Source organism: Kwoniella dejecticola, chromosome 8 (assembly GCF_000512565.2).
Source record: "Kwoniella dejecticola CBS 10117 chromosome 8, complete sequence".
NCBI classification, from domain to species: Eukaryota; Fungi; Basidiomycota; class Tremellomycetes; order Tremellales; family Cryptococcaceae; genus Kwoniella; species Kwoniella dejecticola.
This window is the reverse complement of record NC_089308.1, coordinates 749,513-771,781: the sequence shown is the minus strand read 5'-3', so window position 1 is coordinate 771,781 and position 22,269 is coordinate 749,513. Positions and strand designations below refer to the sequence as shown.

Below are 22,269 nucleotides of genomic sequence, written 5' to 3'. Positions count from 1 at the left end.
TAGCTAGGTCCATCAGCGTTCGCTGAGTCCAGTCGTCCTTTGAGGGCCAGAGTGTATCAAGGATCCGGTCCGCTCTAGCTGTGAGCTGATTATCGGCGTCCCACGACACGTAAAGGGACACAAGGTGATCCCACTCATAATGAGATTCACCGTTGACAAAGCTTCTTCGAATTTCCGATGGAGTCGGGGAATGGGGCCAAATTCGGAGCTGACGTACAACAAAAGCGTTTGGAAAGGACGCGAAATACTGTATGCACTCCTTGGGGGTCCACTCGTGCGTTTCGTAGAGGACTAAAGTGCGAACAGCGTTCTTGTATTGCCGTTGTCGATTCTATACAGGGTGTTTGTCAACGGAACGCGGACTACGTCAGTGAACAGAAAGTCGTAGACTCACTCGATCTGTGCATATCTTCCGCAAGTCGTCGACCCAGGTCACATAGTGGCATTCATGGTAGATAACCTCCACGGCGTATTGGAAGAAAGTGGTGTTCACAAGTAACAGCGGCGCCGCGTCCTTCCATGCCAAATGGGAAAAGATCTCCTGTCGTAAATTCGGAAGGGCGAAGACTTGGTCATACGGTGTTGGCTGCGTCATGACCTTGTTGTCTGGTAGTAGGGTCTGGTTGGAGGATCGATTGGAAGAGAAACAATGAGGAAAAGGGAAAGAGAAAGGAGAAGAGAAAGAAGAAGAAAAGAAACAAATTTCAGAGGACGAGTTGACGTGTGTTTACTTGAGGAGGACCATGCGTAATTCCTACGTGTCATAACATACACTAACGGGTCCGTGCTCAATCTTTTCATCGCGCACGGACCAACTTATATATATTGACGCACGAGCCCCTCTACAATGGCAAACCTGCATTTTGTCATATTGTATGATGGTGGAGCTTCTTTCCCAGTACCCTTTCCAGCTCTTCTCTGAAGATCCGATGTAGCCCTCTAGCATAATGCGGCTCGGGCTGATTTGACAGTCCCCTATCCAAGCCATTCTGAATGATACGCAGCCAATCCTCACGCGCTGCAAGAGGTTTTGGAGGTCGTGCGGGATCTATCAGCGGCGCGATGCACCGTGCCAGCCTCATGAACATCTTGCCATCTTCTGCTAATTCCTGTTCGGTCCGCGTATTAGCTTCCGGAAATATCATAGTCAATTCCAGTTCCTCGAGTCCAGGTCCAATTTCTCCCATATCTGATTCGTCGCTGGATTCGGCTCCTCCGGTGTCTGTCCGGCACCCTTTGCCATCCTCAGTCGAGTCGGCATCGAGGGTGCGGTCTCGCAGACATGTGATTCGCAAGCAGCGCAGTCGGCGGAACTGGGTCCAAGGCATGCGCTCAATGATTTCGGGAAGGATCAAATCTCTCTCCGTGACTTTGTGTAAGAATCCTACCCTCAACGTTTCTAAAGTGTGCATTAGCGATGTGACAACACTGAAAACGTTCGGGGAAATCATATCGCACGAGATATCGGTGAGCTGAACTAAGTTCTCGGGTGTCTGTGGATCATCGATAAAGTCCAAGAAAAGCTGATTGTTCAAAGAGGATCCAAGCTCCACTTCACGGACGACTGTATTCCCAGATTGCGTGTATGGTTTTAACAATCTCGCAAAATACGTTCCTTGAGAATGGGCCGTTTTGTTAGGTGTATGTTGGCCTTGCTGTGTGTGGCTTTGATGGCGATGTTTGCGATAATCAAGGTACAGATGAAGAATCGTTCTGATTGCGAAATCCTTAGCTTCGTCTGACGGTTTTTCCTCCGCGTCAGGATAGGTCTGAAATTCTTCGTCGGATTGACCTAGGTAAACATGGTAGTCGTACTCGTAAAGCGGCTGGCCGTTGACCGTACTTCGTCTGACAACCTTGTCATCAGCGGTCTCTTCGTAGCGCCGTTGTATAACGTTGGTAGCATTCGTGAAGACTTCGAAGTAGCTCGTCCAGTTGCTGGGAGGCAGTTCGCAATTTTCTTGATCCAGAATCAAAGTTCGAACAGCGTCTCGATAGGCTTGTCGTCGAGTCTGCCAACGAGAGGAGCATATGGCAACAATACATTAGCGTGGTATACGACGGGCCGAATGTGCTAGTCGGTAGGCAAAGGGAAGCATGAGAACATTGGTAATTTGACCGGATCTGAACTCACCTCATCTTCGCAAGTCTTCTGCACTTCCAGATACCTAGTGTAATTGAGCTCGGAGTAAATCTGCTCGATTGCGTATAGGAAGAAGCCGTTGTTGACGAATAGCAAAGGGATTATTTCTTTGTTTATAAGATGTGAAAGGGTATCTCTTCGTAGGTGAGGTAGAGACCACACCTTAGCGTACGACATTGTGGTGTAGCTTCACCGAAACATCCGGTGTCAGTATGGGCTATTTGCTTTCGTGAGGGAACCGCCCAAAGGATGTGCCAAATGAGATGACGATTGAGTTTGTCAGGATGATGGGGATAGTGGAAGATAAAGGAGAGAAAGCAGACGACTTCACAAGGATCGCATTGGCAGCGGTGCGGATTCGTGAAGGAAGCAAAACGGTGTCGACATCTCACCGGAACAAAGGAGGGGCGAAGGGTCCGTGCTTGTCTGGCGATACACACAACACAAACACAGAAACAGGGTGACTGATGAACACAGAAATAGGGTGATTGATGTTCTAGTTGATGCAGAAAGTAGTCACCGAAGTCGTGGCGCCAGACGAGAACGTGTCATACGAGTAGGTTTGTGCTGATTTTCGGCGGAGCGAGAGTCATACAAAATCGTTCTTCCCACGGCGGACAACCTCGGATTGATCAATTACCAACTGACTGATTGTGTTGGCTCAGGATAATGCAAATGTACCAGAACCGCACGATCAAGTTATAATAGCAAATACATAATAGCTTGGGAAATCTACGAAAAATGAGGACTGATGCCTGAACATCACTAATTACTGAACGTCTTGCCTAGCTTTCTGTCTAGCTCTTCATTGAAGATACGATGCAGCTCCACGATGAAGGGTACCTCTGGCCAAGCGCTAGACCCGCTGTGAACACCAGTACGAGTGATAGATAACCAGCTTTTGCGCAACGCTGGGACCTTCGGAGGTCGTGCGGGATCAATCAAAGGTGCGATGGACCTTGCCAGCCTTCTGATCAATCTTTGATCTTCTACAAAATCCGTCTCGGTCCTCGTACTACTTGACGGAAAGATAATACGTATATCCAGATTGTCCAGTCCAGGTCCGACACTTGCTATGGCTGGGCGATCGTCCTCGGCTCGGTCCTCAATTCCCTCTTCGTCCGCTTCTTCCCCCGACTTCTTGGGATCTCCAAGTACAGGCGGTGCACCAGCAGAGTAACTGATCGGATCGAGGACCGGATGTCGTATACATGCAATCTGCAATGATCGAAGCTTGCCAAACTTTGTCCAAGGTAAACGGTGAACGATGTCGGCAAGAACCAGATTGTGCTCTGAATTACATATATCCCCGGCGTGCAACCTTTCCAAAGTGAATACCTGCGAATTTATCAGATCCAGAATGGTTTGGTCCACCGTATCAAACGAAAGGATTGTGAGCTGGACTAGATTTTTGCGAATTTGGTTTTGTGGATCATTGACAAAGTCCCGGAATAATCGATTGCTCGATGCAGAAACCAGATTCACGTGCCGGATGACCGTCTCTCCGTCATGGGCCTGGATATGAGATTCTAATGATTTTGCAAGATCGTTTTCCCGAGGAGGACGAGCAGTCTCGTCAATGTATTATGAGGTTTGTGCTTGCTTGATGCACCTCGACATTTAAAGCTCCATGCAAAAGCTCCATGCAGGGAGCTTTAAATGTATGATCGTCCTGGTCTTGAAGTTCCCGGCTTTGTCCGACGGTTTGGCCTCTGAACCGATGTCCTCCAATACATCACCAAGTTGATATAGGTATAGATGGTATTCATACTCGTAAAAAGCCCGACCATCGACGATCACCCGTCGAACAAGCTTGTCATCCACGTTCTGGTTATTGCGCCGTTCCCTGACGGTGTTCGCGCTCGGAAAGACTTCGAAGTGGTTCGTCCATTTGTTCGGAGGGGATTTGCAGTGTTCACCATCCAGATGAAGAGTCCGCACAGCGTCTCGATAGGTTTGTCGTCGGGTCTATGATATAAGTAGATCAGCATAGTGTACAGTCAGCATCTTCCCGAAAGAAAGGCAGCGGAGGAAATGAAAGGGGCTTAGACAAACTCAGACTCACCTCATCCTTGCATACATCGTGCGTTGAAGGATACTCAGCATAAGTAAGCTCGCAATAGAGCTTCTCTACCGCATGTTCGAAGAAAAAGGTGTTGACGCGTAACAAAGGGACTGTCTCGTTCTTTGTGAGCCGTGCAAGGATGTTCTTCCGCAGATGAGGAATAGACCAAACTCTATCGTGAGACGACATGCTTGGAAGTCTACGTCGGAAATCGATATGGAGAAGTAATTTGTTCAACTACGGTAGAAGGAGAGGACGAAAATTCCAATCCCAGCAGTAAATTTACACGACCGGTTGAGTTGAGTGAAGGGTCAATCGAATACGTGTCGAAAAAAAGGGTTGCAACGACGGGTCTGTGCTTCTCTTGGATACACACAGACACACAAAATCCAGGGTTCATTATTTCACAGATTGATGAGTAGCCTGGTGCGAAGTACCATACAAAATGCATACCGCAGTGTAATCAACAGCATGAGTGATATCACAGCAATCACAATGGAGAGATTGAGAGGACTAGATTGGCCATAGGAGACTAGGCCATCTCGACATCTCCATCCTCATCTTCCTCTTCCTCGTGAATAGCAGGTACGACTCCCTTCTTCTCCAGCTCTTCTAGCAACTCCGCGACATGCGATCCAATACCCTCATCTTCGTAGCTTTGATCTTCATACAATCTTGCACACTCGATCAGTGATCGCATACTCTCGCTCAGGCACTCTTCGGCACTCATCGGCTCTTCGGGCTCTTCACCTTCCACCACAGTCGAGACGGGTACGGCTATGAGTAAAGCGGGGTTCTCCTTGATTGCCTCAGCTCTTAGGTAGAAAGCCCATCCTTCTAAGTATGCTCCTTCGATGTTCAGCGTATCCTCTTCTCGGACCGTCGAGATGATGTCTAGTGCTTCTAGGTGTTGGTTGTGTTCAAGTAATAGTCGGGATAAGGCTAATCGGACAGGCAGAGCCGGTAATATCGGGTCAACTATTCAAGGGACCATATCGCACGTCAGCTAAATTTCGTACCTTGTTGTTTTCGAAGATCATGACAAGGAAACGAAGGGGAAGCTTACAGGGTTCTCTACCCTCCAAGTCATTGTACAAGCTAATGACGACTTGCTTGGCATCGTCGAAGCGCGATTGAGACATCCTTATACTTGCTAACGACAGCTTCACTTCCGGATCATTCGATGAGATGCTCAAGGCTCGTTGTATCAAATCATCACAATTCTTCTCAGCTGCCTCCTCCATACTTGTCATACAGATCTCATCAGCTACATGGAACAGCATACGCCATTGTGTCAGCTCACCATAAGTCAGACATCCAAATCTCGATCATAGCAACTAAAGCAGTGACCGCCATCTGTCTTTCCTCGTCGATCTCTTCCTCTTCCTCTCCATCATTTGCCTGCCTGCCCTTGCCTTTCCTATCTTGTTCCGCTATGCGTTTCTCGATCATAGCTGTCGCAGTAGAGTAATAACCCAGTGCTTCCTGGGGCTCGGAAGCTGATTGAGCGAGATAGAGGTAAGGTGAGGGATGAGAGGGTGGTTCAGCAGCATGAGGTGGAAACAGTTGCAAGAGATGCTACAGTAAGACCATCAGCTGTCAGCGATGACACGTTTGCAACGGCTGGATAGTCGATGTACTTCTCGCCCGCGATCCTCATCTCCAGCTTCGAGTTCTGCTATTCCGACCAACTCCCTAGCTTCGGCATTAGTCGGTTCGAGCTCAAGAGCTCTGTCCAGGAACTTGATAGCTAGCTCGAAATTCGATTGGGCAAGCAGGGTATGCGACTTATCTAAGAATCACCTGGATGGTCAGTCTCTAATCTGCATGCTGCCCATGCTGCTCAAAGTCGCCCTCCAGTGCGCAGATTCATGAAGTTAGACTCACCAATCAAGCTTGCAGCACTGACAGGTCCAGCCGTTGCATTAGCTGCATTTGCCGGGGTAGTCTTACCCTTTGGCACACCATCTCTTCGACCAGCTTTTTTCGTTCGCGTCATTCCGTGTGGACTTTTATCGTTGTCGATGCTATAGAAGGGAATAATGTGGTTGAATATAGATAGCATCTCTCCTATACTCTACTCACTCGCTCAACTTCAACTTTTACTTCTCAAGGCACGAGCCACGTTGTGTCAGTCAGTCACGTGATCTCGCCCCCTTCTTCGAGTATCAGCCAAGAAGCAGGTTACTGTAAACCGCACACTATTGCATGCTTTGGGTTTCTACATGAAGCGTCATACCAATAAGAAGGTCAACGACAACATCTAGCGAAGTGACCTGTAACCATCTGCGCTATCATCGCAGCATGTAGCCAAATACAATCGCGGCGATACACATGAAACGCTATCCGGCCTTCCTTGGTTGTAAAATATCAATTTACGATGACCCCTTGGAAATCCGCCCATCACCCCTGTACCTTTCTTTTCCCTTCATGTCTGGAATGCTGTATCTGACCGGCTGGTCAATCGATTGATTAGTACAGGACCCCCTTTCACACTTGATACAAGATGGACGTCTGATCGACATGCACAACAGCAGAGGTTTTACCTGTTTATTTGACTTTCGTGCTATTGAGCCAGTGTACTGGTAGTTAAGATATATCACTTCTGATTGACCTTGACGACTGATTGTAACTTCTTATTTCGGGATCTCCAGGCCTGCGTGCTATTGACCGCGAAACGACCTGCTCATGGAAGAGAGCACTGCGAGTTATTGAAGCTGATTTACGATATCCTAGAACTCAAGCTTACTTTCAACTGATACCCAATCGCAGAGAAATTATCGGGAAAGGACGGACGGGATCCTCTCATTCTGACACCCCCTTTCCAGTGGATATTCGGATACGTGACCGAGCAGCCTCGACGAAGATTAGATCCCTATCGTACACTGCAGGTCTAATCCAAGATTCTCGACGATATCATATTACCTCTCAACCGCTACATCCGCGAGAGAACCAGGAAAGAAGCAGCGATAAACCATGAATGATGGACCCTCTGGACTCTGCTCAATCCGCATACGTCTGTAAGTAACCCTCCACCCCTATGTGAGGATGCCAACAGATGTTGACCATATCTGTGTGGCCTTCGCAGTAATATCGCTAGCATCGATCCCACTCTTGCTCCTATCCCTAATTCCCCATCTGGTCCGCTCAAATCATTCCGGGATATCCCGTTCTGCCAGACTAAGCGTACCAACAGTCTCCTTGGGAATATGGACGATACTAAAAAGCGCTTCAACAATATTCGATCGATATGTCCTCTTGAAACGAGTTGACAATGACCTGTTCTGCAATATCGATGCTATACTCATAGCGGCTTTGACGACGGGTATGGCAGCTCATATACCCGCCATAGCTTTGGTGAGTGAAGCGACATTCATTTGCGCAAAGTGATCTAAGTCTGTCGAAGAGAACAAGATACATTCTCCAGGCTAATCCGCTTGATGCGCTTAATCGTGATAGTATCGATATCGCGCTATCCCCACACCAGCAATACCTTCTCCACCCATACCCACCAAAGCCCGGAACCTGGTTTGTTTGATCTTGATTTACGCTTATTCATTCTTACCTTGCGTTCCGACACTTTCGAGAGCCATCGCTGGGGGTTCGGGTACTCCCCAAAGTCTGACACGTTGGTGGGGGTTTTACTGTATTGATACTGGTAATTGGTTCCGAACGGGTAAGTCAGGATTTATCCGTATCATTTGGACTTGCAGCGTTACAGTTTGCCATGAGAATGTCGAGAGGAAAAAGCTGAGTCGACAGTTTTTCGGGCGATCAGTTCGACCCCTCACTCTGCTCGCCCCCCTGATCCTCACTCTTCCAATCGTAGTGCTCATCTTCTCCGTCCTCTACTCGACCTCAGGTCATCCGTCTCCCCATATTCGGCCAAGCGGGCGAAGTTGGGCTCAAGGAATCATACTCCTCTTTGCCGCTGTAGTGGTCGGGGCGTACTTGATCATCGAGCAGGTCATAGGTTGGAACGATTCTTGGTGGCCTAGATCTCTTGAAGGTGAGCCACCGTCTAACAGTCAAGCCGCGGTTTTCGAAGATGACGATGGCGATGACCCACACGAGACTGATTTGAACTCTCCATAGGTCTCGCTGGACCAATCCTTGCCTTATCGTTACTATTCGACACCAATATCTGGCGAACCTATTCATACTGGGTCCGGCTACGTGGTCCGCCCATACCAGAAAGCACTCCGCCTACTCCGCTCTTATCTAATTCAGAATGGTCGCTCAATACCCCTCAATCAGATATGACATACAATGTCAAGCGCACATCCTCGTTTTACGCTCCTAAGATCGAAGGACCGGTACCTGCATTAGTTTCGAAAAGAAGTGTTAGATTCCCTCCTACTCCGCAACAAGTGGAATTTATACCCGATAACCAAATTGCCAAGACCGACAGAGACGGGGGAAGGAGAGGAGGAAGTCGGAAAGGAAGAAACAAGATAGAGAGTTTATTACCGCCTCCCGCAAAGCGTAAATCACTCAAAGGACTGCTCAAGCCGTCCATGCAGTCTACTTCGCAAGACGAAACCAGTCGATTGAAGACACATGTAGATCCAAATGCGATGCTGGAGGAGGAGAGGCATACACATCCGCATCCGCATTCTACCAAAGACACTATATCTCCTCCAATGCAATTAATGGTTTCGGAGATGGTCAACACCATCCCACAAGTTGTCGTACAAGAACCTACGCCGGTGTATTATTCGAAATACTCATCCGGAGCAAGCACAAGTCGATCACCGCCGTTTCAGTATCAGGACCTGGTGACTGTTTACTCGACGGATCCCGCTCGTTATGCTCCAGGCGCAGGAGCGGATGTCCATTATCTCCAAGATATAGACAGTATGAATAGCACAAGAAGTGGGGCTGGACGGCATGACGAGTACACACTGAAGACGGCTGATACGATGTATACAGACGTATCGAAGGTATCCAAGCCGTTCAGAGATACCTACGATACGACCTTAGCCTACACAGTTGATCGTGAGCATTTATCAGAGAACGATGTGCCAAGCAGAAGTAGTACGCAACGGAGTAGTAAACCAGGTTTAGGAGAGTTGATCACTACGATCGGTAGAAGACCGCAACCTTCACAGAAGCCAGAAAGGATCCCGTCAGTCAGGATGCCTGAGCCTATTTCTTCACCTGAACCTGCACAAGAGCCAGAGAGGGGGTATGTGGCAGACGACACTTCCTCGATATATTCTCAGCCTTCTATGGTAGGCTCCTTTTATGGGAGTGCGAAAAGACCTTCGTTAGTGCATACTAGAAATGCGAGTACGTTCAGCGGCTCTAATTTGAGTTATGCGGGATCAGGGCGGATGATGGTCCCGACTCCGGAGGAAGAGGAGGTCATTTCTTTTCCTGTCCCCGCAGGGATTTATCAGTATGGCGAAGAGACGGAAGGGTTTCCCGAGCGCAATAAGAGGATATAGATACAGCGCTCGGACCAAGATGATGGACGTTGTTTGCGGATTCATATACTATAGAGGTTGTATAATACGATGCATGATGTGTATGCCACGGGTGTTATTTATGGGTATGCGATATCATTCGGATGCGCATGTGTTCACGAGATACTCGGAAACGGGATATTCCTTTGTTTGGTTCCGATCCGCTTCGAGCACGTCTCGGCTATTGACCCAGTTACAATACTTCTCCGCATTACCGAGTCCAAGTGCTGTCGAACATGTCATACTCGTATTGTTGAGTGAATCAGCCATTTCTCCTCAATTGCAGTATGACATGAGCACGATACATTGACGAAATGCCCAAGTTCCGGTCGATCGTCATCTCCCTCTCTTCCCTTGGCGCACTCGGCGTATCGGCATGGTGGTATAACCACCTCAAACTGTTATCCCTCTACCCCTCTCTGCCTGTTCCACATCAATTACTCATTTCCAATCGCCCGGATGTCCCTTACAGCACCGAGAAGTGGGCTCAGACGGGTATGGGTGATGCGTGGGCTATCAGAGTTCCTCGAAATGCCTTAAGACCAAGCTCGAGGTCGAGGTCGAATACTCTTGAAACTGGGAAAGCGATTGCGAATTCAGGTGAAAGTGAAAGTGAAAGTGAGAGCCAACGTGAACAGGATATAGGGTTGCAATGGAATAAGGCGTTTTGGGGTAGCGCAGCATTACGTTTAGAAGGATCTATATGGGGTTTAGTCAAGCGTATACTGCGCCTGGGAGATACCGAAGGAAGAGGTGATGTCGATGTTGAGAAAGATGAGGTGCGAGTTGGGAATACGTTGTTGAATGGTTTAGTGAGTTTCAGACGGTTTCGGGCTGTATCGAGACCTGCAACCTTCATTTCGCATCTGAACTAGATTAGATAACCTTATTCGAGATTATGATGATGATGATATTGATCTACCTCTTCTCAATTGCAGTTCACCGTCGAGTCGAAAGACGCTTTGCCTCTCGATGCGAGTCCGAATGCGACTTCGAGTTCGACTAGAATCGTCTATAGTTGGGGCGATCTCACTCCTTCCAATTCTAAATCAAGCTCAAAAATTCTGATTACGGGAGGATATCATACCCTGGCAGTACTTCCTGCTAGCTCTTTCCCGCAGAGAAACGATATCAATTCGGCTCAACACGAAAGGGAGACTCGCAGCAGAACAAAGACGAGGAAGATGTCTACTTGATCTTCGCTGCTGAAGGTATATACCGCCGTCCGTCTTCCTCCTCTCCGACTCAAAATTCGGATGCGAATCTGAATCTGAATGTGGATCAAAGTCCAATATCCTCCACTTCCAGTTCGACTCCCGGGAATACCAATGCCATTTCTGTGTCTTCCATCCACAAAGATCAAATCTCGGATCTGAGTATACTGAACAGGCTCTTTATCGCTTTCCACAAAGAATATTCAAGGATCTTAGTCCATCTAGCAGTAAAGCGGATGGGGATAAGTCCGAATGAAAGAGCTCAAGTAGTCAATCAATGGCCAGATTAACAGAGGAACTTTCATCTCTCCCATCGTAATGGACTTAGTGCAGATTCAACAACGTAGCTTATCGTTATGTTATGTTACTGGGTTAATAATTTGAACGAAAGACATTGCATTGTAATTCATTCGGATCGTACTTGACTGTATTGTATCATGCAAAAACAAAAGTGAATAACAAAGTCCATTCCCATCCCGTTCCCATTGCCTTCCAATAGCTATCACTGCAAATGCAAATGCAAACGCAAAAGCAAAAGCAAAAGCAAAAGCAAAAGCAAAAGCAATTACACTCTATATACCAAGTCTATATCGACTCGAAAATATGCTATATAATACAATATGCAAAACCCTCGACACTATCTGATCTCCTCTATTCTCTTTCACCGTTCGCCTCGCTCAACATGTACACCTCCCTTTTTCCCGAGCATCGCATTGCATTGGATTGTCTGGTCATGTACTACTCTCAGCACAATGCCTATCTTGATGTTGATCGCGGTTAGATTGTTCGTGCCCAATTGCAATACCATGCCACTGTCCTATCTAGCGATGATGCCCATACCCTCCCCCAGACTGATACCCATAAACCTGTCCCACCTGAGGCTGACTCTGCGGTCTAGGTGGCGGTTGTCCACCGTAAAAAGTCTGTTGCGGATTGTAAGGCTGATGGGCGGGGGGAGGTGGTACAGGACCTCCTCGGCGAGGGTCGTATCCCTGAGTGGGCTGGCCAGGACCGGGTAATGGTCTGAATTGCTGTCCCTGTCCCTGTCCCTGCCCTGGTGCATGGGGAGGGCCAGCTCCAGGAGGTAATCTTTGAGGGGGTTCCCAGTTCCCGCCTGCTCCGGGCGGTGGTAGAGGTCGGGATCCCTGTGGACCTTGTGGCCCTTGTCCTGGTCCATAATGAGGTGGCGGTGGAGGTCGTTGTTGTTGTTGGTAAATCTGACCAGGCTGAGGTTGATTGAAGATTTGACCCGGCTGAGGACCCGGAGACGTGAGACCGTTAGGTCGATTAGGGAAAGGTGAAGCTGGTCCTGGCCCATTAGAAGCGGAAGGATGGTGGAATATCTGGCCTGGTTGTGGTCCGGAATGCTGAGGATACAACGGTCGAACTTGGCCTTGTCCTTGTCCATGTCCGTCGGGAGGTCTTCCATCAGTGACTACCCTTCGCATACCGCCTGAATTGGGTCCAGGACCCATGACGGGTGGAGGATGGTTGGGATTTGACATCGTCCGCTGTCGTGTATCCCGTCGATCATCCAGTCCAGTTAGGATAGGCTGAGTTGGCCCATGGCCCTGTGGAGGTGGACCAAAGGAAGACTGCGGTACTCCGCCGGGGGGACCGCGTATGTTTTGCGGATGCTGCTGCGGGTGCGGAGGGCGATGCTGTTGCTGTTGTTGCTGCTGAGAGAGGTGATATCCTTCATTAGGAGACCGAGGTCCAGATCCGTTCATAGGCGGCTGAGACAAAGCTCGTTGAGGTGCATTTTGGGGTAGAGGTCTCGGACCTTGTTGATGATTTGGAGGTGGCTGCTGGTGGGGATTATAGCTCTGCTGCGGTGGTAGAGACTGTTGGGAAGGTGGACGAGGTGGTGGTGGGGATTGCTTGTTGGGTGGCGGTTGTGATCTCAGCTCATGGTCTACTTGAGCGTTTTGCATACCGTAAGAAGGGGCTCGCATGGGAGCTTCGCTATTCCTGCCATCTCTCGCTCGCTCCGGCTTCGTCAGACCGCTCTTCTTGTTAGAGGGCAGTGTTGGTGGAGCAGGTGTCGGCGCGGACGACTCGATGGGATTAGACCTCGGTAGAGCTTTGCCCGCTGAGCCTGAATCTGCAGGTTTGGGTGGTGTACCTTTGACAGGAACTTTGACTTCCTCTTTCTTGTTCTCAGGATCACTCGACGTCGATTTCTTCTCCTCTGTGACATTCCTGCCTATCACACCAAGATACCAGAACATGAGATTGGAGATCAAGACTTGCTCGTACAACGGTCGTCTGGCATTGGCTAATTTGATATGACTGAGTCGGTAAACAGCTCGTTCGACGTGAATGGGATATCGAGCGTAGCTTGAGAAGCCGGGCGACGTGGGCGAGGGCGAAGGTGGAACACCAAGTGATTTAGCTGATTTAGAAGATCCCAACAAGGCAGCGGCAGCAGCCGGACCGGCAGAAGAGAAGTTCGAGACCGAAGAGATTTCCTCTTGTTTCTTCTTGTTGCCGCCAAATAAGGAACCAAGGAATTTATTATCCTTATCCTTCTTGGATTTCCCGTCTTTGTCCTTCTTATCTTTCTTTCCGAACAAACCGCCTTTCTTCTGTTTCTCCTTCTCCTTGCTTCCGGTAGATGACGCAGTAGAAACGCCTGACTCGGTGCGAGAAAGGTTGACGGGGGTCATTTTCTGTTCCATCGGTTGAGGAGCAGCTGGCATCTGTTGTGATTCCTGCTGTTGCTGCATAGCCATGCCAGGAGGCAGCGAGGAACGTTGTGCCGGCGGCGCCATTCCAGGAGGCAAATCATACTGATCGGCAGGAAGTGAAGCTGGACGTTGCTGTGGTGTAGTGGGCGAGGGAGGTTTTTGCGAATAAGTCTCATCTGGTATTTGGAGATTAGGACCATTGGATAAAGAAGGTATAGCAGGTCTGTCAAGTTGCATCTCCGATCCAGGTGATGTTCTCCTTATACCAGCTAGAGGATCCCGGATAGTCTCCTGCGTAGGCGTGCGGTCCAAATCATTGTCTGATGCGAACCAGTCGGAACCATCTGGTTGGTATGCCGAAGTCGTAATCATAGGCGGTAAAGACAGCTTTTTCCCGGGAGGCGAGTTTTCTGGACTTGGTGAGGTTGAATGATCTTGGGAAGATGAGGACATTGAGCTTGATCGAGAGTCTCTGGCGTAAGCATCGAATATATGGGCTTCGTCAGTCGATTCATCCGATCCTCTTCTGTCCTCCAGGTGCTGCACCGAATCGTGGAAGACCTCTTTCTCTTCATGCGATTCCGCACTAGCATTCTCGTCGCTTCCACCTGCGCTCGAAGTCGTACCCGTACTAGACTTTTTCGTCCTATCAGAGTAGTCGAACTCGTCCTCGAAGACTGGCAGTTCCCGTTGAGGAGCAGCTGTCATTCTACCCTTTCTTGTAGCAGCGAAACGATGGCCGCCTCCATCTCCTGACAGACTCGCTTTGCCCCTAATCTTTGTACGAGCGGAACGGCGCAGGATCGAACCTGGCCTGGAAGATGGGATCAGTGGCTCATCATCGATCTCGCCGCCTTGCGGTATGTCGTCTTGCAGGACTAAACACAGATGGAATGTTTTCTTCAGCTTGGGTGCCTTGCAGCATACTCAATGAAATTGATAATTCGCACTCACAGCCAGGAGCAACATTCATACTCAGACTCCTTCTCAGCAGCGTCCTCATCGCTTCCGGATCATCCTCCACATCCTCCGCCTCATCTACCAGCTCCTCCAATTTCTGCAGATCATTCAGCGTAAGCCCCTTTTCCCCCGATCGACCCCCATATATACTCGCGGGTCTTCTCGTCGGTAACGGGGGAGCTTCATTCTCGACATTATCCCCTAACTTGGGCTGATACTGTCTACTCAACATCGACCGTTTCCTTCCCAGTCCCTCACTCCCCCTCCTACTGGGATTCCTCGCGATCCATGACGGACTCCGACTCAATCCCGGTGCTTCTCCTGCCTCAGTACCATCTGCGTGTGTCGGATCGGGGTGGGTATGCGATTTGAGGAATGCGCGGAACTCCCCAGGAGCTAATTCGGGATGCAGGTGCGCTGGGACCCAGAACAAGCCTGCATCTTCCCCGCTGAGCCCGTCCGGCGTCGAGAGGGTGATATCGTCGTTGGTGTCGTACAACGACCCAGAAGATTCCGGTCGGGAGACAGGTGAAGGCGGCGGTAAGTCGGGATCAAGAGGTAATGCACCTGGTCCAGCGGACGTTATAGATCGTCTCCTCAGATTTCTAGAGGGCAGAGCAGTCAGGGTCGAAGTCAGAGTCAGTAAAGATGATATGATACTTGAAACACCATGAGAAGAGGGGAAGGTACGGTAGATCCCTGTCTGTGTGTTATCTTTCTGGAATACATGAAGACGTAAGACTCACCGTAAGGTATTTATCTCTCGCTCAATCTCCTGATCAGATACCTCTGAGGGCATCTTCGGTCGTTTGGCTGTGGTTGATCGGTGTTGTGCTTGTGATTGTCCCGTATGGATCTATACTACAAGTTGTGGTCTGACTGACGATATCACTGTTCTCCGCACGAGCCCAATCGATGGTCTTTCTTTCTGGCTATCCTCGTCCAACGATTGGATACTGTTCTAAGTATTCTAAAGTACTATATAATGAGTATGCTCAATAAATGAGGTGTCGATGCGGTGCGAGTGTGCTGGTATTTTTCAAGTATGATTGTCGAGGCTATGCGTATCGTCTAATCTGATCGGTCGTTTCGAAAGGATCGTTGCGTCTGGTTGTGTGTGCGGATTCCAGTGGTATTGGATTTTCGTTTGGCCTGAAGAAGGGAAATGGTCGTTGACGTGGTTTCTCTTTCGGATTCTTGAGGGGTATGTCGACTTTGACTTGGGATTCAATGCTGAAATCGAGCTTGACAGCAGCCAAGTCAACCGAATATACGTATCTGTGCTCAGCCAGTAGTAGCAGTGAGCAGTGTGTTGTCCTGCCGTCCAAGAGTCTCTTTGTCGTTGTTAGGTGTTCTTGTTCTTACGTTCCTACTGTATTGGTTTTGTGCTGTATGCTGTATGCTGTATGTATGTATGCACGCGAGTCTCCTAACTAAGGGTTCCCCTGTGAATTATGCGCTCGGACCGGCTACATTGACTTAGGCATGCGATTGAACAGTGTATGGTATGATTATTATGTAAGACTGCATTATTCAGGAATCACCCTAAATATGAGCATGCGGGGGAGGATGGGAGGTAAACATGCTCCTGACGAGTCTTGATGTGATATACACCTATAGTCAGACGTTTGGCTTATAGCTATGCATGTTACGAAAATAGCTACACTCGCTGACGGGGACAACACCGTACACATGTCGTAGCCTTTCGTTATATGCATACGTGGGTCTTGATCACTGTTTAGCGAGCGATGTGGAAGTCGCACGTTGAACTGCATTAGCAAGACCTCTTCGAAGACTTGAATGATATCTGGATCATGACTCACGAGCCGATGCTTCTCAACTCGATTCGTATCGACAAGCCACTGCCGAGTCTTGGTATGGTTTGAATCCCTCCCTCCTTGGCGTTAATAGAAGCATATACACGCTCACTCTTGGCACCATTATACCTGAGAGGTACGGTACACGCGAAGGGCGGTACCCTACCCTACCCTACCACTACCACTACCAACACCGATTCTGATGCATCGCAACTACGTTCCCGGTATACAATGCTCACTATCCCCCTGACTGTTGCCCCACCACCTCGGTCCATTCCACGTCCAAATCACCCCGCCAAAGAGCACATAGATGCTCATGGCAGTCATGGATGTCCCCGCATCCAGTGCGGACGAAATGACGTATATGTACCTGCTATGTGTCTTGGGGTATTTCTTGGCTAGATACGAATTCGAGAGGATAGCTACTAATGCTGAAGTCAGGATGATGTTTGTTGGGCTAGTCAGACATGTAAAGACACATTATTCAATGAAAAATAAATCAGCGTCGTATGCGTATCAAGGCACGTCGAACATCCTTGAGAAGGGGCTTTGTAACACAGTGGAATTACTCACTATTGGGGTACGATCGAAGCTCCACTACAGATAATCGGAAAGACGACCTTCGCAAATATTCTCATCAACTCTCGCCGAGCCTGTTCTCGTGATACCAGTAGCTCACCTTGTTCAGCTTATACCCCGGCCATCGTTCATGGCCCCACCAACAAGCAATCGGCACCAATGCGCCGACCAAGAAACCCAGATACAACACTTCATACCCCCCACTGAAGAATTTGGCAGGAGCAACAGCGCCCCAGATTATACTTGCCGAATAGAATATCGCTGGACTTCTACCGGTCCATTGTCCTGTAGGATCAACGACTGATCCGTTCAGGTAAGGTCTTTTCGATTGTAAGACCGATTCCAGCGTAACATCTGGACCGGATCACATTAGCGCGCTGCTCGCTCGCTTAATAGGAAAAGATGCTGCTTACAGTTGGCTAAAGCACCAAGGACCGTGCCCATGATTTGACATGCGAACATCTCTCTAGGCGGTATAGAGGTGTACCACCCAAGCTTCAGGTCAGCTGTCAGAGCTAGAGCTTGCGACATTGCCATGTCTGCGAGAGGAAATCAGCTTCATCACCCATAACCTGACATATCTGAGGAAATTAAAAGCTCACAGCCGTAGCATTTGAATGTCACGCTACAAGGGATAGCTTAGCTGAACATGTCGAATTTTGCCCGGGAACATGGAAGACTTACTTTCCGATCGGTTTGCCTGGCATCAATACTCCTGCGACGCTGCAGCGTACCATCAGATCAGTTTCAACAGCCTACATAGCGTTCTTTTAGTCACTCACAATTCCGTCAAGACATTCTGCACTGAGAGTCAGCTGTGGTTACCGACTTTTCGTACAATTCGACAGCTCACCAATCCAATCTGAGTGTTGCTGACAGCAGTAATTATCCCCACGCTACGATTGACCAGTCAGCTGACGATTTCATTGAAGTGACAGCTGACTTACGGAACAAGAAAGACCTGTCAATCATACATTAGCTGATTCATATATAGCAGGGTTATTGCCAGCTCACCGTCGCTATAGCTATAGCCAAGACCAGAGCCCAGATAGGCATCTGCAAAGGAGTGGTTTTGACCAGTAAGACTGGAAATCCGATCGTTAGACCATTTTCTATGCTATTACTCGAACACTCGGATACTCACCTGCCGCTCCGAAGTTCACACCTAATAATCCTATGTACCAAGATGACGGGACACTCCGATAAGACCGCATGAGCTTACTACGGAGGATGATGAGCTCGTCATTAAACATACTCGCCAACTTTAGCTCACTTGTGCACATCAGTCAGCTCGGCCCCCCGTTTCGATAGCGCTGAACATAGGTAAGCGATTGCGACTTCAAATCGATCGAATTGTGAGCCGGCTCACCGTCTTTGATCTCGTCCCGATGCCAGAGCCATACATGCACGAGTACGCTAGATAGCGCGGCGAAATTCAAAGCGTACGACAGAGCACTGATGCCAAAAATAAGCCTGAAAGGCCCCTCCGACAGAGCAGGGGGACAACTCACAAATATGGAGTGAGAAGTAGAGGTTTAGCTTTCTCGTACGCCTCGACATCCAGCGACAAATCAGGCTTCAATATAGAGGTGACGTCGAATTTCTCGAATGACGAGTTGAACAGGCCCGCCGAGACGGGCGAAGGGAATGATCTGGCGGACCAGAAATTGGTAAGGAGCAGTAACGGCATGATCTGCGAAAGAGCAAAAACCTGAATTAGCAATGGTGCGCGATACAGAGGGGGTAGCGAACTTGGGTGAGGATGAAAGAGACTCACAATCCACATCATCCCCACTAAACCTCCGAAATAATTGCCTAAAGCCCAATAAGGTGTATACAAAGGACCAGAAGAACCGATACTACTCCAATCGAAACTCCAGTTCGCTACTCCCAATCCGGAATACCCACTTCCCAACGTCCTCATCCACCACGACTCGTTGTTCACCAAACACAGTATGCTGACAGATGTCAGTGTCGGAAATAACAGGAAGGGGAGGAATTGGTATATCATAGTGATGAGGAAAATAATCATGAATACACGTAATCGTTTCGTCGTTAACACCTGGGCAGCATTTGAGAGGGACGACGATGTGGTTGAGTAGAGTGTGGTGAAGAGTTGGACGGTGACTAGAGTTGAAGGCCAGTACATTGCTGGAGGGTTCACTAAGAGGTTCTGCAGCGTTCCTACCGAATGCAGAAACGTCAATCAGCTCGGAAGGCGGTGGATGAAGACGGCTATGCGATACAAGCACCGCGACTCACCGGCTAAACCAAAGCCTATACATTGGGTGGTCAACAGCATCAAGATCGAAGGAACGGTTCCGACGGGGGTATCGAAGTACAAGTCCATAATAGTCAAAATATCAGCAGCGTAAGCTGCGCTTGCCCCAGACGAGCTCAGTACGCTACGTAACGGTACATCATATCACATCTTAGCCATGTATGGTAACAGGACTGGGTATCAGGATATCAGGGGGTGATCGTGAGCTAGACGAACCTGACTAAAATGGCCTCTTTAATGCTGAACTTCCCGGGGTTGAGCTCCCACCCGAGCAACCTTTTCCCACGAGGTATAAATCTCTCGTTCGCCAGAAAGTGCCCGAGAGGGTATGTAGCGAGAATGACGAAGTACTGAGAGAAGGACGGTGCGTTCGACTTGAAGTAAAACACCATCGACGAACATGCTCCGAGGACACAGAATGTTGAGCCTAGTAAGATCACTCGCAGCGTGAGAGTGGGAAGGGAAGGATCATCCGTCGATGGAACGCTCTGACATCAAGTCAGCTTCACGAATTGTTGCTATGGCTTGATGTCCCCAGCGAGGGACCGAAGGAGCCGATGAGACACTCACACGAGCGATCAACGCTTCTACATTACCACCTTTCCCTATGACCTCTTCATCTTCCGCTGCTCGCTTATATTCTGAAGCTCCGTCATCCTCTGCATCATCATCGCTGTCAACCGCTTCAAGCTTGTCGGATCCACCACCGAGTAATCTTGCTTCCTCTTGAGTGATCTCCTCCCCTTCTCCGTACAGCTTCGAGCTGGAGCCTGTCTCGGCTAAGGGAGGTAACTCGTATTCCTCTGCCTCGCGCGGGTTGACTGGCATACTGAAGCGCGGGTTACGTCAAAAGCAGTCCAAGAATTCGTCTTTTGATGCTCTCTATATCAAGAACATTGGTAGTTGTGTATTCGCAGGAGAGACGGCGGCGCAGGGGCAGTGATGGACATGATCTGCTCACTGTAACAATATGTATCCCTTTGTCATGTTACTGCTGTCGGGTCGCGTCTGATCTTATCGCTTCACTCGCCCTCAGGCACGGTTATCTTGTCAATAGACTGTATAGTACAGCGTCGGAGTTGAGCCGTGATCTCCGAAAGTCACAGTGAGGAGAATGCCACGTAATTGCTATCTTCATATCGTACCCCGCAACACGCGTCTCCTGTATATCGATGCATCATCGTCAGTCCACTGCAAGGACATCTTAACAGAAGCATATCGATAAAGCTCAAAACGACCTGTTCGAAGGCCTCAGAGAGACAAGCAGAGAGAGATCAGATCCAAGATGGTAAGTCAGCTCTCAGAATGTTCTGGATAGCGATCAGACGAGCTGACGGCTAAAGCGACTAGGCTCGAAGATACGATAGTACGTTCACCGCCCTTCTCAAGCCGGTTTAAAGGCGACAGTCGTACTAATCCCTTCTCGTCACATAGGTCGAACAACCATCTTCTCGCCGGAGGGTGAGCTATATCATTACTGTAACCGATCAGAATCTTGAGCTGACACCGTCCATTTCTAGGCCGACTTTTCCAGGGTGAGCCAGCTGATCTAGATGAGCAGGAAAACGATGATGCCAACTAAATTGCGAATCAGTCGAATATGCTATGGAAGCCATCTCGCATGCAGGTACAGTCTTAGCTGTTCTTTCGAAAGAAGGGATAGCCATGGCCGCGGAGAAGGTCAGCTTCGCTATATCCCTGCTATCTGAGAAGTATCCGGTCAGCTGACACATCGGACCCCTTACAACGATCACAGAAAGTCACTGGTAAATTGCTTGATCTGTCTTTAGCACCTGGCGGAGAAGGTATGGGCGGGGAAGGCACGGAAGCCTGGATGGGCGGTGGAGGGGAGAAGATCTTCCTTTTGAACAAGTAAGCAACATCACCTGTCCCTTCCATTCCCCTTGTTATTGACGGGGCTCAGACTAAGCAGCTTACCTTCGAGTTGGACATTAGCAACATCTTAGCTGGATTAGCAGGTATCACCTCAGACGCCAATTCTCTGGTCAACTTCGCTCGAAATAGCGCACAAAGACATCTGTTCACGTACGACGAGGATATCCCGGTGGAGATGCTGGTTCAGAGGTTGTGCGACATGAAGCAGGGTTATACTCAGTTCGGAGGTGAGTGGAGGGTTTCGTCATACACTACCTCATTAGAAAGATCTAGGCGTGTGACCAATGGTCAAAGGAAATTGAAAGAACGAAGAAGCCAGAAGCTGTGGTATCATGCCGCTCTTTCTGCGCTTGCCTCACCGGGACTTTCCATTTCGAAGAACGGATCAGAGAATCAGAGTGTCGGAGAAAGAGCCTGCAACTGATTATCATCTATTCGAATAGGGCTTCGTCCTTTCGGTGTAGCGTTACTCTATATGGGCTGGGACCCAATCTACGGTTTCCAGCTATACCAATCCGACCCATCGGGCAACTACTCCGGGTGGAAAGCCACTTGTATAGGATCCAACCATTCCTCAGCTACCAGCTTACTGAAGCAGGACTACAAGGAAGAATTGACCCTGGAAGAGGCCAAGAGCCTGTGTTTGAAGGTCATGAGTAAGACTATGGATAGTACCAAGTTGAGCAGTGAGAAGTGTGAGTGACCAATTGTCTGCGTTGTCTACGTTGCGTCTGTGATCTCGAAGATCTCTTATGATGAATTGAGATTTGAGAATGAGATGAGATGCTAACACTCCCCTCAATAATCGACAGTGGAATTCGCAACGATGACCCTCCACCCGACGAGCAAACAACCTTTATCCAAGATATACAAACCATCAGAATTAGATGGCCTCCTTCGAGATTTGGAATTGGGCGGTACCGAGGAAGACGCGGTTGGTGCGATGGAGGGAACGGGCGGAGGTGGTGGTGGTAATGTAGCTATCTCGACATAGTCAAAGCCTTCTTCACCCCTCGAGCTCAGACAAGATATATGGAGCAGTAGAGTCAGATGCATCGTGCATATATCCACATTTGAATATGGATGTTTCATATACAGTCCGAATTCATTTCCGATGTCGATGTCGGTGGATATACATAGCATGCTGGATATCTTA

The 22,269-nt window shown here is 49.0% G+C and overlaps 7 protein-coding genes across 7 annotated transcripts; 3 read left to right on the top strand and 4 right to left on the bottom strand.

Moving 5' to 3' along the window:
* Window positions 1-866: 866 nt before the first annotated feature.
* Window positions 867-2,320, bottom strand: I303_106599 (uncharacterized protein; the record flags this gene model as incomplete). Its single annotated transcript, XM_018411403.1, has 2 exons — window positions 867-2,012; window positions 2,135-2,320. The coding sequence occupies 2 exons, from the start codon at window positions 2,318-2,320 to the stop codon at window positions 867-869; spliced, it is 1,332 nt and encodes a 443-aa protein (XP_018259215.1).
* Window positions 2,321-4,740: 2,420 nt separating this feature from the next.
* Window positions 4,741-6,207, bottom strand: I303_106598 (uncharacterized protein; the record flags this gene model as incomplete). Its single annotated transcript, XM_018411405.1, has 5 exons — window positions 4,741-5,186; window positions 5,275-5,453; window positions 5,512-5,786; window positions 5,849-6,000; window positions 6,096-6,207. The coding sequence occupies 5 exons, from the start codon at window positions 6,205-6,207 to the stop codon at window positions 4,741-4,743; spliced, it is 1,164 nt and encodes a 387-aa protein (XP_018259217.1).
* Window positions 6,208-7,191: 984 nt separating this feature from the next.
* I303_106597 (uncharacterized protein) lies at window positions 7,192-9,658 on the top strand (the record flags this gene model as incomplete). Its single annotated transcript, XM_018411406.1, has 5 exons — window positions 7,192-7,228; window positions 7,297-7,565; window positions 7,668-7,884; window positions 7,987-8,217; window positions 8,304-9,658. The coding sequence occupies 5 exons, from the start codon at window positions 7,192-7,194 to the stop codon at window positions 9,656-9,658; spliced, it is 2,109 nt and encodes a 702-aa protein (XP_018259218.1).
* A 332-nt stretch (window positions 9,659-9,990) lies between these two features.
* Window positions 9,991-11,180, top strand: I303_106596 (uncharacterized protein; the record flags this gene model as incomplete). The annotated part of the gene is made up of 3 exons (XM_065969407.1): window positions 9,991-10,488; window positions 10,615-10,770; window positions 10,842-11,180. 3 exons carry the CDS (start codon window positions 9,991-9,993, stop codon window positions 11,178-11,180), a joined length of 993 nt encoding a protein of 330 aa, XP_065825479.1.
* A 531-nt stretch (window positions 11,181-11,711) lies between these two features.
* I303_106595 (uncharacterized protein) lies at window positions 11,712-15,339 on the bottom strand (the record flags this gene model as incomplete). The annotated part of the gene is made up of 3 exons (XM_018411408.1): window positions 11,712-14,458; window positions 14,535-15,145; window positions 15,287-15,339. The coding sequence occupies 3 exons, from the start codon at window positions 15,337-15,339 to the stop codon at window positions 11,712-11,714; spliced, it is 3,411 nt and encodes a 1,136-aa protein (XP_018259220.1).
* A 1,231-nt stretch (window positions 15,340-16,570) lies between these two features.
* Window positions 16,571-20,045, bottom strand: I303_106594 (OPT family small oligopeptide transporter; the record flags this gene model as incomplete). The annotated part of the gene is made up of 18 exons (XM_065969406.1): window positions 16,571-16,814; window positions 16,931-16,977; window positions 17,037-17,290; window positions 17,350-17,475; window positions 17,539-17,561; window positions 17,621-17,659; window positions 17,719-17,735; window positions 17,790-17,832; window positions 17,884-17,897; window positions 17,951-18,021; window positions 18,081-18,157; window positions 18,210-18,249; window positions 18,306-18,391; window positions 18,448-18,629; window positions 18,714-19,120; window positions 19,199-19,341; window positions 19,434-19,705; window positions 19,788-20,045. 18 exons carry the CDS (start codon window positions 20,043-20,045, stop codon window positions 16,571-16,573), a joined length of 2,343 nt encoding a protein of 780 aa, XP_065825478.1.
* Window positions 20,046-20,502: 457 nt separating this feature from the next.
* Window positions 20,503-22,107, top strand: I303_106593 (uncharacterized protein; the record flags this gene model as incomplete). The annotated part of the gene is made up of 9 exons (XM_018411410.2): window positions 20,503-20,505; window positions 20,568-20,583; window positions 20,652-20,678; window positions 20,738-20,752; window positions 20,812-20,897; window positions 20,974-21,089; window positions 21,174-21,340; window positions 21,557-21,808; window positions 21,926-22,107. The coding sequence occupies 9 exons, from the start codon at window positions 20,503-20,505 to the stop codon at window positions 22,105-22,107; spliced, it is 864 nt and encodes a 287-aa protein (XP_018259222.2).
* Window positions 22,108-22,269: the final 162 nt, after the last annotated feature.